This window comes from Budorcas taxicolor, chromosome 11, assembly GCF_023091745.1.
Source record: "Budorcas taxicolor isolate Tak-1 chromosome 11, Takin1.1, whole genome shotgun sequence".
Lineage (NCBI taxonomy): Eukaryota > Metazoa > Chordata > Mammalia > Artiodactyla > Bovidae > Budorcas > Budorcas taxicolor.
The window spans coordinates 39,242,255-39,258,963 of record NC_068920.1 but is presented as its reverse complement, the minus strand read 5'-3'; the positions used below and the strand labels follow the sequence as shown (position 1 = coordinate 39,258,963).

The following is a 16,709-nucleotide window of genomic DNA, read 5'->3' as shown; positions in this document are numbered from 1 at the left end:
TATGTAAATACCAGATACTTCAACTGTGGCCAATAACCTTGTTTTCTATTAGAAAATATTTCAGATCCCAACAGACCAGTGACTACTCAAAAAAAACACAAATTCAATTTCCACTAAAGGTCTATCTCAAATGAATTACAGTCACAAATAAAGAGATAACTACAACTATTTAAGGATGATGATATTATCTCAAGCTTGTTTCCCCCACTCTCCCAGCTGCCAAGATCAAATTAAATTTCATGACTTTTAATAGGTCTATGTAGATATGTAAGACTGGGTTCTGATAAAAAAACAAGCACTTTCCTCCTTACCATACAAGTATCTCTTGATACTGGAATCTATGTGGTTCCTATGTTTAGAGAAAAGGAATTCAGATAATAAGAAAGGTTTTGTTACCCAAAGTTATGTGGTTCCTGGACTTCAGATCTAAATGAGAGTTCAGATAATAATGGTTACCAGCCCCACCTCCTCAAAACATGTACCTGAATCTATCTAATTCCTAAGTTCAGATACTAAAGAATTTCTGTACAAGATGATTTCTCCCTTAAAAAAAAATCCCACCTCCAATAAAAGGGGAAAGTTTCGTTAAAGTCCCTGCTGATAGGAAACAATGACTTTATTCTTCTGAGTGTGAATTCTTGTTTCAATACAATCCAGAGAAAGGGGTCATGAGAAGAAGCAGCCAAGTGTACTCAGTAAAAATTTTTGCAGATATAAAGAAAAAAGAGGAAATTGAGAAGACAATGATTCCTAAACCTTTAAAAGAAAGGTTGGCAGTTCTAACAAATTTGGAGGGAAGTCTTACAAAAAGAAACATGGAATGGAAATATACATATACACATACACACACATATACATAGATAAAGCAAAGATCTCAAAACATAATTGTTCAATCTAGGTGGTAGGTTACGCATGTGTGTTGTACTATGCTTTAATTTTTCTTTGTTTCCTGAGTCTTTTTTTTTTAAAGGGAGGACAATAAATACATAAAGAAGGGCTATGGGCCAAATAACCTGAAGGCAAAAATTCCCCAAACTTTTCCTAAGCTTCTGATTGTTAAGTGCTTTGTCGATCTTCCTTCTTACTTCTCCCGCCCAGCCCAGATTATAGGAAAGGGCAGTGAAGAGGGGCTTCTATTGCATAACTAGGGGACAGAGCTACCATTTAAATCTAAATCATCAACTGGCAAGTTATGATTGCCACTAAGACACTGGCAATGATTGCAGCTAAGACACTGCAGCCTTAATGCTTTCTAGATCTCCTTTCTAGAGGTCAGGAGATGGAAGCAGGAACAGAAGTACCATGTCAAGATGCCAAGATGTTCAAGTTCCCTGGGAACCCCTGTGCCAGACAACAGAGGTGGCAGAGTTGAGTGAACACTAAAATATGCATTTCCCAGGTGAGCTGTAAGCCAACAGCAGAACCTGCGGAACAAACTCACCCACCCTCAGGAAGCTCTCAGGATTAACTTGACCCAAACATGCCAAAACCACTAGAGTATTATTTAGAAAGATACCCTCAACCCACCCTAGATTGGTCCAAGCATAGAATAATTCAAGAATTGTGTTTCAACTGCAACCTTACTTAAGATTCTATATAAACATCAGCCCAGGTTATATAAGCATCACCAACTCAATGGACATGAATCTGAGCCAAACTCCCAGAGACAATGAAGGATAGAGGAGCCTGGCGGGCTACAGTTCTTGGGGCCGCAAAGAGGAAGACACGACTTAGCCACTGAACAACAACAGGTTAGCTGGCCATGGTGAGCTTCTCCTTTAAGCATCTCAAGCCCCAGTCAAGGCAGTTGCTATAGTCTTCTATGCCGCGGTTTAGCCCTTAAGTCCAGTCCAGACTCTTGCAACCCCATAGACTGAAGCCTGCCAGGCTCCTCTATCCATAGGATTTTCCAGGCAAGAATACTGGAGTGGCGTGCCATTTCCTTCTCCAGGGGATCTTCCTGACCCAGGGATTGAACCCAGGTCTCCTGCACTGCAGGCAGATTCTTTACCAACTGAGCTACCGGCCAGGGAAGCCATCTACCTATAGTCGTATATATACAGTTCAGTTCAGTTCAGTCGCTCAGTCGTGTCTGACTCTTTGCGACCCCATGAATCGCAGCACGCCAGGCCTCCCTGTCCATCACCATCTCCCGGAGTTCACTCAGACTCACTTCGAGTCGGTGATGACATCCAGCCATCTCATCCTCTGTCATCCTTTTTCCTCCTGCCCCTAATCATTTGCTAATCCTGATCTTAAGAGTTCATTTCAAAACTGAATCCCAAGGGCTAAAAAACCAGCCACATTTAAGCCAAGGTGTAGTTGCTAGCCAATCCTTGCCTTAAGCAAGATAACTTATGAGAATTGGGTGCGCAGGGTAACAGGCACAAGAAGCCACAAGCAATGTGGTATAAAGCTGCCAGAGCTGGTAAGAACCAGCTGGCTCCGGAGGGAGGCGAGGAGGGCGTGGCAACCCACTGTCTGCAAGCTGTTCAGGCTGCTGACATCAACCCTGAGCTGACTCACCAACCGGCTTTCTCAAAAAAAGGAAGTGAGGAGAGTAAGTCAGGGGGCTCCCTGAGTTCAGAGCTGGAGCCAGCTCACAATCAAACACACCGTCCAGCCTTATAAGGGCTCAGCCCCATCATTACAGGAGGAGTTGGCCCTGTTGAAAATGACAGGTTTCCCTAAACCTCACTCAGTGAGACCTATTGCTCATTAGGAAGCCTTTCCCACAAAAACAGCCTTGGGACAATTCTAGTGATGAAAAAAAGATTGCAAGAATCATAACCTTGCCTTAAGACACGATCGAAGTATCCAACTATATAAAAGGAGGTCCTGTGAATTTAAAATTTGCCAGGTACCTGTGTACTTAAGATATGTTTAGAGACTTATTGTGCAGTAGCTTTGATCCTTTAATTGGGGTGCATTAATCCTTATGGTAGGCTTTCCAGGTGGTGGGCTTAGTCGTGCCCGACTCTTTGCAACCCCATGGACTGTAGCTCACAGGTTCCTCTGTCCATGGGGATTCTCTAGGCAAGAATATTGGAGTGGGTTGCACACCCTCCTTCAGGGGATCTTCCCAACCCAGGAACTGAACCCTGGTCTCCCACATTGAAGGCAGATTCTTTGCCACTAAAGCCAACAGGCAAGCCTGCCCTCCCCCTCCCCCCTGGTGGTGCTAGTGGTAAAGAACCCACCTGCCAGTGCAGGAGAGGTAAGAGATGTGGGTTTGATCCCTGGATCAGGAAGATCCCCTGGAGGAGGACATGGCAACCCACTCCAGTATCCCTGCTTGGAGCATCCCATGGACAGAGGAGCCTGGTGGGCGACGGACGACAGAAGCGATTTGGCATGCATGCAGGCAGTCCATCTTATGGTACTGATCCACCCAATCAGGGACTGAGGTATTGTTCCAAAGGGCCTTTGGTAGCTGCCAGTAAGTTATTTTAATATTTGTCTTGAAGTTAACAAGTATTATAATGAAATAGTCTACATGATGCTAAATAAAGGCTTTAGAATGGTTTTTTTTTTAGAAGTGTGAACAGAAAATAATTTCATAAAAACACCTTGAAATAAGTAGGCTCAAGCTGATCTTTCTACTCAAATTTTCTGAACTTCCCAAATCTGATTAAATTAGTGTCATTTAATAAAAATCTTAGTTGAATTTATGCCATTAGAATTAGACTATACGTGGTACCCAATGCCACAGGTGCAAAAGGAACTCTGAAAATACTTTCCCCTCACTAATCAATGATGTCAGCTTCTCATTTTCCTTCCAGTGTTAACTGTTCCCAGCTCCCCATGTATTCTTCCAGAATAATCTACACTTACACCAATCTGGTAGGTGCATATATTCTTCACCCTATTCTAGACCTTCTCTTTCATTCTTTACAATTCTTTTTTACAACATGGTGGCACAGTTTATGTCCATACTGTTCTGTACCTTGCACTTTTTTGTTTAAAAATGTTTCTTGAGGTTAAGCACATAAAGAGCTGACTCACTGGTTTTGATAAATGCGTACTGTTCCACTGTATGGATGTTCCATTGCTTACATAACCAGTTCTCTATTGAAGGGCATTTGTGTCGCTTCTACCTTTTTGTTACTAGCGAGTGATGCTACAATGAATAATTTACCTGCACCATTCTGCACATATGTAGGATGTATTTTAAGGATATACATAGGATGAGGTGGAGGAGGGGTGGATTGGGGGGTTGGGACTAGCAGATGCAAACTACTGCACAGAAAATGGACAAACAACAAGGTCCTATTGTTAGCACAGGGAACTATACTATACTCAATATCCTGTAATAAACCATAATGGGAAAGGATAAGAAAAAGAATGTGTGTGTATACATATATAACTGAAACACTTTGTTGTACAATAGAAATTAATACAACATTGATTTATAATATACCTCGATAAAGTAAATTTTTAAAAAGAACATATGTAAGATGTATTCCTAGGAGTGGACTCCATGGTCAAAACACATGTATTTTGGTACATGCCAGATGGCCCTCCACTAGGGCGGGCTTATGTGCATACCCATTCGCAATGGATACTGTTCCACCTTCTTTATTCCCTTCATAACACAAGAATGGAGTTATACCTTCCTCTCTGCCAGTCTGAGGTTAACATTGCATCTCAGTGCAGGTTTCAATTTGAATTTTTCTATTTTGAGCAAGGTTACAAAAAAAAAAAAATCCCTATACCTTTAAGAGCCTTCAGGATTTCTTTTCCGTGCACGCTCTTGTTCACAAACCATCCATTTTTCTTTTGGATGGTTGGTTTCTTAATTAACTTGCAAAAATCCTTCATTATTAAAGGAAATTAACCCTATATTGCAAACAACTTTCCCAGTTATTATTTTGTCTTTGGTTTGTATATGGTGTTTTCTGACTTATATACGTCTTAAGGAGTTGAACTTTTCTTGTATGGCTTCTGTGTTTTGTATCATTCTCAAAAGACACTTACTTATACAATAAGTGATTATAAAACCAAAACACTTGCTCCATCTCTTTCCCTAGTACTTTTTTCCCTAAGCCATTTTAATGGTTGGTCGTTTCAGCCTGCCCCTGACTCAGCCCAAACTGTGGATAAATCAAAGTTTCTTCTGTAAAAAAAAAAAAATTAATAGGGAAATCAGAAATGACAGCTGTCTCTCCCCCAAGGAAATGGTGAGGAATAAGCAATTACCAGATGGTCTAGTGGTAAAGAACCCGCCTGCCAATGCAAGAGACAAAAGAAACTCGGGTTCGATGCCTGGGTTGGGAAGATCCTCTGGAGAAAGGCATGGCAACCCACTCCAGTATTCTTGCCTGGAGAATCCCATTTCCAGAGGAGCCTGGTGAGCTACAGTCCATAGGATCACACAGAGTCGGATACAACTGAAGCAACTGAGCGCACACGCATAAGTGATCAAAGCGATGAAATTAACTAGTGTACAATAAAGCCTCCTGCTGCCTGAAATATAATTCCTTAACAGTGAGTGCATATGCTTTTGGCACTTGGGTTATAACAGATGAAGAGACAAGTCTCATGAACACAGGATGGAGAAGCTAGGCCAAAACTGAAAGATATTACACTTTGTCTGAATGAGTTTGGTCTTTAAAAAAGCAAACTATGACATCCAGCACTGGTAATTCATGGCGAAAACAAGCTTCTTTTCACAATATTGATTCTGTTTCTCTCGAATGCACTTTTTGAGGAAGCCAGTAAGGATGTGGATTAAAGGGGCAGAAAATAGTTTTACCTCCCACTCCCCGTCTCTATCATCCACTGATAGACTCAGCCTTTTCTGAATGTAGAGACACCGTCCCAAGAAGAAAAAGAAAAGCCCATTTCAAGTCCTCTGTATGGCCATTTCACAGAGGATGTTCCAACATCAGGCTCACACATGCACCCTCCTATAAAATGCCGGCATCGTGAGCGATGATTCTGTTTCTGTGTGTTTTGGTGTGTGTCTGTTTCCTTTGTTTTTTTTTCATATAATTTTGAAAGGTTACTTTTCATTTACAGCTATTACAAAATATCGGCTATATTCCCTGTGTTGTACAATATATCCTTTTAGCCTATCTTACACCCGATAGTCTTACCTCCTTCTCCCCATCTCTATTTTGCTCCTCCCTGCTTCCCTTCCAAACTGCTAGTTTGTTCTCTATTATCTGTGAGTCTGATTCCTTTTTGCTGTATTCACTTGTTCGGTGTATTTTTTTAGATTCCACGTATAGGTGATTTATATAGTGTTTGTCTTTCTCTGTCTGACTTATGTCACTAAGCGTAACACCCTCCAAGTCCACCACATTGCTGCAAATGGCAAAATTTCATTCTTTTTTTTTTGATAGCTGAGTGGTATTCCATTGTATATATTGTGTGTTTTCATTTAGTATCTGTAGTGCCTAGTACAGACATTGAAACAAAATGGGTGTTCCTTTAATGTTTGCTAAACAAATTGCTTGTGTCAAACCATCCCATCTTTAAAGGCTACTAAAGGGACTTCCCTGGCAGTCCAGTGGATAGGACTCTGCGCTTCTACTTGTAGGGAGCACACGTTCAATCCCTCGTTGGGGAACTAAGATCCTGCATGCCACGTGGTGCAACCAAACAAAAAAACTCATTAATAAAAAAGTAAAGGCTACTAAAAAAAAAAAAAAGAAAGAGAGCATGTGTAAGTATGTGTGTGTTAGGGAGGGAGTGTATACCCAGTCCCAAGATCCCAAGAATCTGTTTCCCAGACTTTTCTATCACCTGTCACACTTCAAACGCTTTTACATGTCTGAAATTGGGCTGTATCTAACAACTATAATTCACAATGTTTTCACTGCTTTCTTAGCGGTAATATAATAATGGTATATACACGGCTGACACAGCTTTCAACAAAATACAGAAATGTATGTTAATTGTAACACCTGTTTCTCACGGGGCCATGAAGCTTGCTAGATAAAAGGAGATGCATAGCACCTAGACAGTGTTTGGGACACGGCAGATTTGAGGCAAACACTGGTTCACTTTCTCCGTAACATGCATTTACAGAAAGGAGCGTGCTATTGCTTGAGTCAAAAAAGCAGTGTATGGAATTCAAATCCCAACACATAAAACAGTAGCAAAGATGTACTGAGCCCCACTAGCAGATGTCAAGTGCATGCCTGGGCATGTACAATCATTATCTCTACTATTTACATGCGATTTCACCAGATGCTTATAAGACAAAGGTCTAATTGTTGGTTATGTCAGCTCCTTTTACTAGTTTTTGGAGATTCGAAGTTCCAACTCCTGCACTTGACGTGAAGTGAGACACTGAAGCCTCATTCTTGTACCTTTCCTATTACAGAACAATGAACATTCTGATAAGCTCGCTGCTGAACCAAATGAAACGAAATTCCAAGTAAAATACATGTTCTTCGTAGAGTCAAAAGTTTGAGACCTCAGTGTAAAAAAAACAGATGGGCCTCCCTCAGCAGAAAGCTCATGAGAAAGTCTTGGACAAGAAGACCAAAATACAATCTTGAAAGAAATTAGAGTCTGTCTTTAAAAAAAAAAAACAACTTTCAAATAGAAATGTATACATTTGTTCTTATTTTATAGGTATATTGTGGTGGGTTGAGTACCCTTATCTTCTGATGTTATAATTCCTCATGCACACTTCTGTTACAGCACTTGCCTATGCCACTAAACTGTCATTATTTGCACACATGTCTCCATCTTGCCGAGTGAGCTGTTGAAAGGCACACACCTTTCTTGTTTACATAGTACTAGGCACACAGCTGCTGCTCAACAAAAGATTGTTGACTAACTGAATGAAACCATGGAGTATGACAATAAGTAGAATGGCCTGAAATGTCATTAAATGTCTAAAGGCTCCTTCATAGGCCTGGCTCCTTTGTACACAACCACCACCTTAAACACAAGCATCGCTCAAACTTTCTGGCCTATTGTGGGTCAACATGCCTTTACAGTGTCGCCTTCTCACCATACTGCAAGTTCCCCAGAACCCACAGTCACACTCTGCAAATTAAGTAACTTGACCTGAAATGACCCCCATGTAGTGGCCACACAGCAGAAGTCAGGGGCTCGATACATGCCAGTTTAGCTAACATCTCAAGGCCTTAGGGCAGCAATCCCTGTTTTCTAAGAGATGGTCAATTGGCAAGTTAAGAACAAATCTAAAAAGCCAAAAAGTCAACAGCTAAAGGTACAGCTGGTGTTTGCCTCCACTCGCCCTCACTATATTAAATTTCTGAAAAGAGCTGCTCTCAGACAACGTAGGTCAAGACAGGTACATCCTGAAGCTGATAAAAAAAAATCAGTAACTATAGTTCCCTTTTCAGCAGAAGCAGTGGTACTGTCCTCACAGACAGAATGCCAGTGCTCATCATCTCACGGTTCAGATTCTCCCAGTGGATCATACCCAGCAAAACCACTCAGCTTCCAATACAGAGTCCACTATGGTTGAGAGAGAGAGAACTCTGTCCCTGGGACCGACGTCTCCAATGTGGTTTCTGGAAAGGATTAAGAATTTCTAACAAAGAATCATTCTACTACGTAGACATTAACCACAACAATACTGGTTTCAGATTCACCAATTGGTACATTACAGTATGGTTTTAATCTAGCTAATCTCATGAAAGGAGGGAGAGAGGGCTGAGACACCCCAAACCCTCTGCCTGATCAACACCAACTCTTTATATTTGTGAATCTCTGGTCAAAGCAGGCAGCTAAAGTAATGCTTTATACTATTTTAAATGATTGTGGTTGTTTTTAACATGATCATCCCCTTTTATTGAAATGCAGCTGATTTACAACGTTGGGTTGGTTTCCGATGTACAGCAAAGTGATTCAGTTACAAAGATACATCCTTTCTCATATTCTTTTCCATTATGGTTTATTACAAGATATTGAATATATTAACAGTTCCCTGTGCTACATGATAGGACCTTGTTTATCATTTTTAAATGTACATAAAATTCCTTTTTCCTCCCTTTCTCAAAATGAAACTCTAAAGGAAGGCTGGGAAATTCAAATCACCACGACTTCTGAACCTAGCCAGTAAGCATCCCTTTCATATCCTACGTTTTTACATCCCATAGTATAACAAGCCATTATCTGATTTAATGCTTACCAAAAAAAAATACCACTTGAATTCCCATTTTAAATAGAAAAACAGGAGACAGAGAAATAATTTGCCTAAGGTTTCCTATAGAGAAAGAATCAAGTCTAAGATGAGGGGGGAAGAAAGGAAAACCAGTACACTGGGTAAGCCTATTTGAACATAAAAAGACCCGGGCGGGGAGGGGGGTGGGGAACCAGCAACAACATAAAAGGAAACCTAGAAATTCAGTTGCTCAATTCTGTATCCTTTTTCTGACAGCCCTTGAAAGAGCAGCCGGTTGTCTACATACACCATCCCCTTTGTTTCTTCACTAGAGAAAACATTCCTGCCAGCCTAGGAACACTCACTCAGGCAGTACAAGAATAAATATTTACAACTAGCTGGAATTTCCAGTTCTTGGGCACTGAATGCAGATGGCAACCCTCATGCTCAACCGTCTACCCATCAAGCAGTCTTGAACTTGGCAGTCTCTCCCTATCCGGCACTGAGTAACCCTTGGTGTTCAGGATTTAAAGAATCTATTGATATGTGAGTTGGAGCTAGTCAAGAACATTCTTCCATCTCTCTTGCCTTTAGAGCCTGGGAATAATTGCAGTGATTCACGGTAAACATTCACCAAGGGTTTTCTCTGGGTCACTCTCACCTAATTTCACAACAGCTCAGAGGACAAGCACTAAGGGTGTTCCCATTTTCTCATGAAAAAACCGAGTCAGTGATGCCAAGTATGTGACCTGGACAGGAATTTAACCCGGTATACTCTTCACACTGACATCCTGACTTGGAGCCTTTATGTTGATAAACTGCACACCCACCAATTCCCTCCTCCCTCCCTCCTGGGTTTACTCCCTTAGATAAAAGATGTACACCTTTCTTCCCTTCAACAATAGGTTTCTCTGACAGCAAGGACTCTGTCTCCCCTTGTCTTTGCATTGCCCAAAGTGCCTGGCATAATGGTGCCCATGTAATTTGTTATGTAATACAGATTTAAAAATAAAATTGCATCCTCTCCCTTACTGTTTAGCAGGGGAAACTTAAACTCAGGCTAGAAAGTACTGAAAGAAAAAATAACTGTCAAGCTTAAGTTCCATTTTCCGGCTCTCCTTCAAAAACAAAGCCCAAATAATGCAATTTATTTTAGTCAGTGGGCATTTTCCTGATGAAGAAAAACTGAGTTTATTGCTGGAAACCAATGCTAAGTATTTTTTAGGCCAAAGTAGAAGGATCTCAGGCAGACATGGGGAATGAGCAACAGAAAAAAAATCAGTAAGCAGGTAAATCTACATGGAGTGTGACTGTGTAAAATCATAATAATTATGCCTTTGGGAGGCTAAGAAATGTGTAGTGTTAAAATGTATGACAGTAAGTCAGAAAGAGAAAAACAAATATAGAACATCACTTGTATATGATATCCAGAAAAATAATACAGATGAACTTATTTGCAAAACAGAAACAGAGACACAGGGATAGAGGATGGATGTACAGATACTGGGGGGATGGCCTGGGAGACTGGGAGGGGATACAACTGATTCATTTTGCTGTACAGAAGAAATGAACACAACATTATAAAACAACCATACTCCAATAAAAATTATTAGTAACTTAAAAAAATAAAATGTATGACAACAAAACACAAGAGAGGGATAAATATGTTTAAAGTCTTTTAAGGCTGTTGTGTTGTCTGGAAAATAATAAAAAGTACACATTTATAAAATAGTTCATAATTTAACTGTGTGTTGTAATCTCTGGGGTATCCATTAAAAGTAAAAAAAAAAAAAAACTGTACCTAAGAAGTTAATGAGGAAAAGTAGAATAATAAAAACACCTTATTAACAAGAAAGCAAAAGGGGAAGAGAACAGATAAGACAAATATAAAAAATAATAAGATCGTATATTTAAACCCAAATATATGAGTAAAGAAACCATTCTTTAAGTACATTAAAAATGTTACCACACTGAAATTTTCTTAACAACAAAACTGTTAGAATAGATTTGTTAAAACCTGCAATATATTTACTTACAAAAGGCTTTCTTTATAAGACACAGATAAAAAAAAGTTAAAGGATGGAAAAAATAGACAACATACAATTTGGAAAGTTGTATTAGGCTTTTGTTTTGTTTTTTAAAGAGTTCTGGCAAAGTCCAAGTAATTTCCAACTACTGTCTTTTGCTGATTCTCTCAAAAGTTCATGCCTGGGAAAGAAAGAATAGAGATGATTCTGGAAGGCTGGGGTCCATTTTGATATTGAACTTGAAAGAAGAGCGTACTGAGAAACTTGGGCCACACTTCTGATAAGAAAAGAGTCAGGCAAGCGAATGAATAAATAAACTGGGATACACCCAGACAACGAAACAGCACTAAAAACAAATCAGTTATCAAGTCATAAACAGACATAAACAGCCTTCTCTGAGGGTACAGTCTAGGGGGTCACAAAGAGTCAGACACAAGTTAGCAACTAAACAACAACATCAATAGCGTAGATATTTCAATCCCAGTCTCCCAGTCCATCCACCCCCCACCCCCAGTATCTGGGAAGCTTAAATGCAGACGACTGAGCGGAAGAAGTCAGTCTGAAGGCAAAACACCCCATGATTCCAACTACATGACATTCTGAAAAGGCCAAACTGTAAGAGACACTGAAAAGGGTTAGTGCTCGATGGCGGGGAGGTGTGGGTAGTGGGGAAGAGAGAAATGGGTAAACCGTGGAGAATTTTTTGGCCAGTGAAAATATTCTGTATGATAATGATGGACATGCATCATTTACCCAGACCCACAGGACATGTCCAGCAAGAGTGAACGCTAAGGTAAACTGTGGACTTTGGGTGATTATGACGTGTCATTATAGGTTCCCTCTCAGTAAAAACTCTTTTGACGGATACCCGATACCCCTCTTTTGACCGATACTGATAATGGTGAATGAGGGGGAGATGGTGCATGTAACTTCCCTCTCAATTTTGTTTTAAACCTAAAACTGCTCTAAAAAATGGTCTTTAAAAAAATTCAAAGAACCGTACACCATAAAGTAAATTGTACTTATAATTTGTTAATGCATAATTTTGTTTTTAAGTCAGACTCTGGATATGTTTAATACATAAATGGCTAACAGGCCACCAAGGTTAATAATGGACTAGCTGTTCCTGACAGAGGTAACCAAAAGGAACACCAGGACCAATCCTCTGAGTGGAACATAACATAGGTGTTCTCAGGCTCATGAACAGGAAAAAAACATTAACCATTTTAAACACACACACAAAGTCATTTTTACACATTAAGAGCCCATTAACTCCTGGGGCAAAGTCTCAAATTGCCAGCAGTACCACCATACATACAGAATACAAATCCACCAGAAAATGGAAAAACTAAGTCTCAATTAGGCCCCCTGTGTTCTCTGATTCTCTTGTTTGACTCCACAAATCTCAGAGATAAACTAGGAACAAGCTGCGCCATTAATAAGAGCTGGCAACCAGAAATCCATGCTCATTGGCTAATAAAATTAGAATCAGAGCTGGGTCCACAACACTGCCAGACAATGATGGACATAATTACAACATGGAACAAGAAGCTTCTGCCTTCTCAGCCTCCATCTCAAAATGCAGGCCACACTAGAACCAAGGAGAAAGCTACAGAATGTTTTGGTGCTCCTGTCTCTTAAAAAATAAACCACAAAAAAATAGATACTAGAATATTTTATATATATGGAGGAGATATGAACAAGGAAAAAATTATTCTCCCTGGCATGCAGTCTCCTCCATGGAATCTGCATCTTTGGGCCCACCTTTCCCAGGACCTAGGACAGAGCCTGGAATAAAGCAAGTGCTCCATTGATGGAACTCAATGGAACCATCAGAGAAGCATACCAAGGTCACTTGCCAAGGTCACTTGGTGTAGATGATACTCCACTACCATCATTACCACCCCCAAAAGAAAGCACCTTAAAGACTAGGAACAAATTCTAAATGACTGCTGAGTGTACACAGAGAAAGAGGAGACAGATGTGCAGAAACCAAAAATGAAATAAGTTTTAGGCAAATCTGACCCAACATAGCAAACCTCAGCCAGTCCTCCCAAGAAAGAATGGATTGGCACATAAACCACTGTTGGCTCTTCCTCAATTAAAACAAGGATGGTTCCCTCTTTCGAGTTAGCACAGTAAAACAAAGCCCTACTTATCTTTCTCGTGGGTCCTTTCAGCTGTCATTTTTTTAAATGTTTTAAATCACAAAATAATATTTTCATCATAAAAATAATTTTAAAAATCACTTCTAATTCTACTGCCTAAATTTAATAGCATAATATTAGCATTTTTCATTTTCCTATGTTTATATTTGTTTTTCCTAATGAGAAACCTTCTTTTGAACCCTTAACAATACCTCGTGATCATCCTTCCACATTATTAAATATTCCATTTAACCAAATCTTATCACTGCATCAATTATATTTTCTCTTTTTTGGAGGCAATATCAAGGTGATCCAGTGACTTATTCCCAAGTATATAAATCCTTCTTCAATCTGCTGCTTGCCCTAACAGTTCTTTCCTTAAACCTGAGACTCCAAGGAAGCACAGTGTTTTGCCTCCTGAGCCCCTTTGTTTGAACTGCAATCATTTTATTTAATTGGAGGCCAATCATCTCCCTTTTCTTTCCCCAAATCCAGCTACTTAAAGTCTTATTTTAGTTGTGAACCATATTTAATTGAGATGGTTTCTCAGAAAGTCACAAGACACCGTGTGTGCCTTTGAATGCTTACCCCTGCCTCTGTGCCTTTGAATGCTTACCCCGCCTCTATTAGTAAATCTTTTTTTCTGAACTTCCACATTTCAGAGGAGTTAAAAATATACCAAGATTGTAAAGCAATCATCCTTCAATTAAAAATAAATTTTAAAAAGTATACTAGGAGCTTTAGAGACTACCTTCAGAGTCAATTAGCACCAACGAACTTTTATCCAGTCAGTCACTTAGATCAAAGATTCACCTGATGAATGTTTATTTCAATAATGAAGAAACACTACACTGCTAGTATAGAAAGATGAAGGCATTTGGACTTCTTAAATATATAAAATTGAGTCCCTTGATACACAAATGTGGTGCAGAATGATAGCAGATTAGAGTGGATCAGGGAAAAAACACTCTCTCCCTCACTCTTTTAGGTAATGAGTTTGGACCACTGGAAAAGAACACAGGCAGAATGGTCTTTAAAATTTTAAGTGGTTTTTTATCAAGTCTCAGCAGCAGTGTTTTTCCTTGAGAATACATTGCAAAACTTCAATTGAAATCTGAGAACTATGATTCAATAGCCTAATTTGTAGTTAATTCACGGCCTTTCAGAGAATTACCTTATGATTAAGGAAGGGCTAAGTAAATACATCATGACTGTAACTATGCTATGTAGAACATCTTCAGTAGGTCAGGCATTTTATATCCTTTACTCCTAGAGTCTTAATGAACTCGGGTGACGAGATAACAGAGGCAGAGAAAGTTAAAAGTGAAACATACTTGGTCATTCAGCTAGTGTCAGAGCCAGGATTCCTATCCCATGCTTTCTGAGGCCAAAACCGGGGCTCATGGACCAACGACTATAAACAAATCACCCTCCCGGGTCCCCTCAGTTTCATCTGAGACACTGACTGGACACGCCCAGGGAGAAATATTAATCTTGTTACTAAACACCGCCAGCCTCACCTGCATCCTCGCGGATACTTGGTGGTGAGAGGGAGCCTTCTTAAACGACATCACAGAAAACATCGGCTGTTAGAGGAAGGGAATAGAAAAAAGTCCTCCTTCTTACTTTTGTTCAAAGTGTGTTATGCAAAATGAAACCGTAAATTGGGAAAAAAAGGAATAGAACTAGATGTACAGCCTGATGCCAGACTCCATCCCGAAGGCAGATTCTCAGTTTTGTACATTAGAAGCACTTACAGGGCCTTTAAATACACTGATTCCTAAAAGTGCTCGTTCTGAGTCCTGTCCTCAGAAATTCTAATTTGGTCTACAGTGAGGTTCCAAGTACCAGAATTTTTTAAAAGTTCTCTAGATGATTAATGGAAAACAGCTTAGAAGCACTGCCCTAGAAGAGATGTGCGTGTCTCCGTGTGTGTGTGTGTGAAGCTAAATAGCAAGGAGCAGTTCTTTTCTCTTCTGACATATACCTGGTAAAATCTGGAGCTCAGGGACCTAAAGGTTAGTAGGAAGAACAGACAGCTGGGCTGCGTTACCTGGGCCGTATCCTCCATGAGGCCACGGATCTTCTCCACCACATCGTTGCGCCGGTGCTGGCGCAGGGCGCTAATTAACTGGGCCAGGCTGGCCTCGGGGCCCCGGATGGTCCAGTGCTGCAGCGCTGCGTAGGCGCGCTCGTGGTCCGCCGTGTACCCGTTGGAGAAAGCGGCCACCTCCCTCTCGCTGGCATTGCACAGAAACTGATAGATATCCTTCCACTGGCTTCCCACTTGGGCTGCTACCAGCTTCAGGATGTCAATACCTATACCAGACACAAAACAAAATAAAGAAAAAATACAGAAACATGAGGGCTTTATAGAAGGCCGTTCTGTTTTAACAAACTTAAAGAAGCATGCTTTCCCATGCTCTAATTAAGGGAATGCAGTGTCTTCTAGAAGCACTTGGCATACGCCGCCCATCCTTGGGATGAGCTAGCCCCCCTCCTGCAAACGTCACCTCAGGAAAGTGGAACCAGGAGACGGAGCAACCTGGAAGAATAATAAATCGCCCCTTAAAGATGTTTTGAAAGCCAAACTCAAAGTACTCAAGGTGATTCCTTTATTTGGTGCTAAAAACTGGAATCAAATAAACAAGAGGCTCCCAGATGAAAAAAAAAAGGTGACTTCATGAAATCTAGAAAAAGATAAGCCACAGGTTCAAATTGAAGTGGAGTTAATCCCACACTGTGTGGGTAAAGGGTGTTGAGAGTCGAGGCTATGGTGTTCAATACAGAAACTGACAAACACCCATCTGATCCAGTCCAATTCCTTCTCAAGCTTTAAAATACTATACTCAAAGGGCAGCTTTCTCATCTATTATTATTCAATCTCCTAAACTGACTTGCACAGCTATAAATGGAGACAACAGCAAAGTGACAGTATAATAACAATAGCTATTATCTTCTAGATATTATGTGAAGGCATTAACTCCTGGAACATTTTTATAAAATATTAACATTTCAATTGTCTGGGTTAAAAAAAAAAAAAAAGAAAAAAAGTAAGATAATTTGCCCAATATCACAAAGATAGGCAGGTTGGCTTTTGAACCCAACTCACTGGATACCGAGTCTTTCTAGCTCATCGGTTACTTGTAAATCCATCAGCGTGGATCTGTAGTTCCCAGATCTGATGATCAGTGTGTGAAATGCCAAAATCAAATCTTGGGGTCTGATAACTAGGATAAGTACCTGGCATCCACCTGCTGTGAAGTAGGGGCTTCCCTACATGGCAAAATTTGGTGTCCTCCTCTATAAAGCACCATCTCTTTGCAATCATGCATTGGCTTTGCCCAAATTTATCCACCATAACCCCACAGTAACGGCTCTGGTAGTTACTACCACAGGTGAATGAATCCTCTGAGTCAATACCATATCGTTCAATACTCA

At 40.3% G+C, this 16,709-nt stretch overlaps 1 protein-coding gene across 1 annotated transcript in view; it reads right to left on the bottom strand.

Moving 5' to 3' along the window:
* Positions 1 to 16,709, bottom strand: part of TNFRSF21 (TNF receptor superfamily member 21) — a 64,260-nt gene that overhangs the window by 11,509 nt on the left and 36,042 nt on the right. Inside the window, exon 4 of the mRNA XM_052648462.1 lies at positions 15,322 to 15,587. Within this exon, the coding sequence (XP_052504422.1) occupies positions 15,322 to 15,587 (266 nt within the window). The remainder of the gene's footprint in view (positions 1 to 15,321; positions 15,588 to 16,709) is intronic.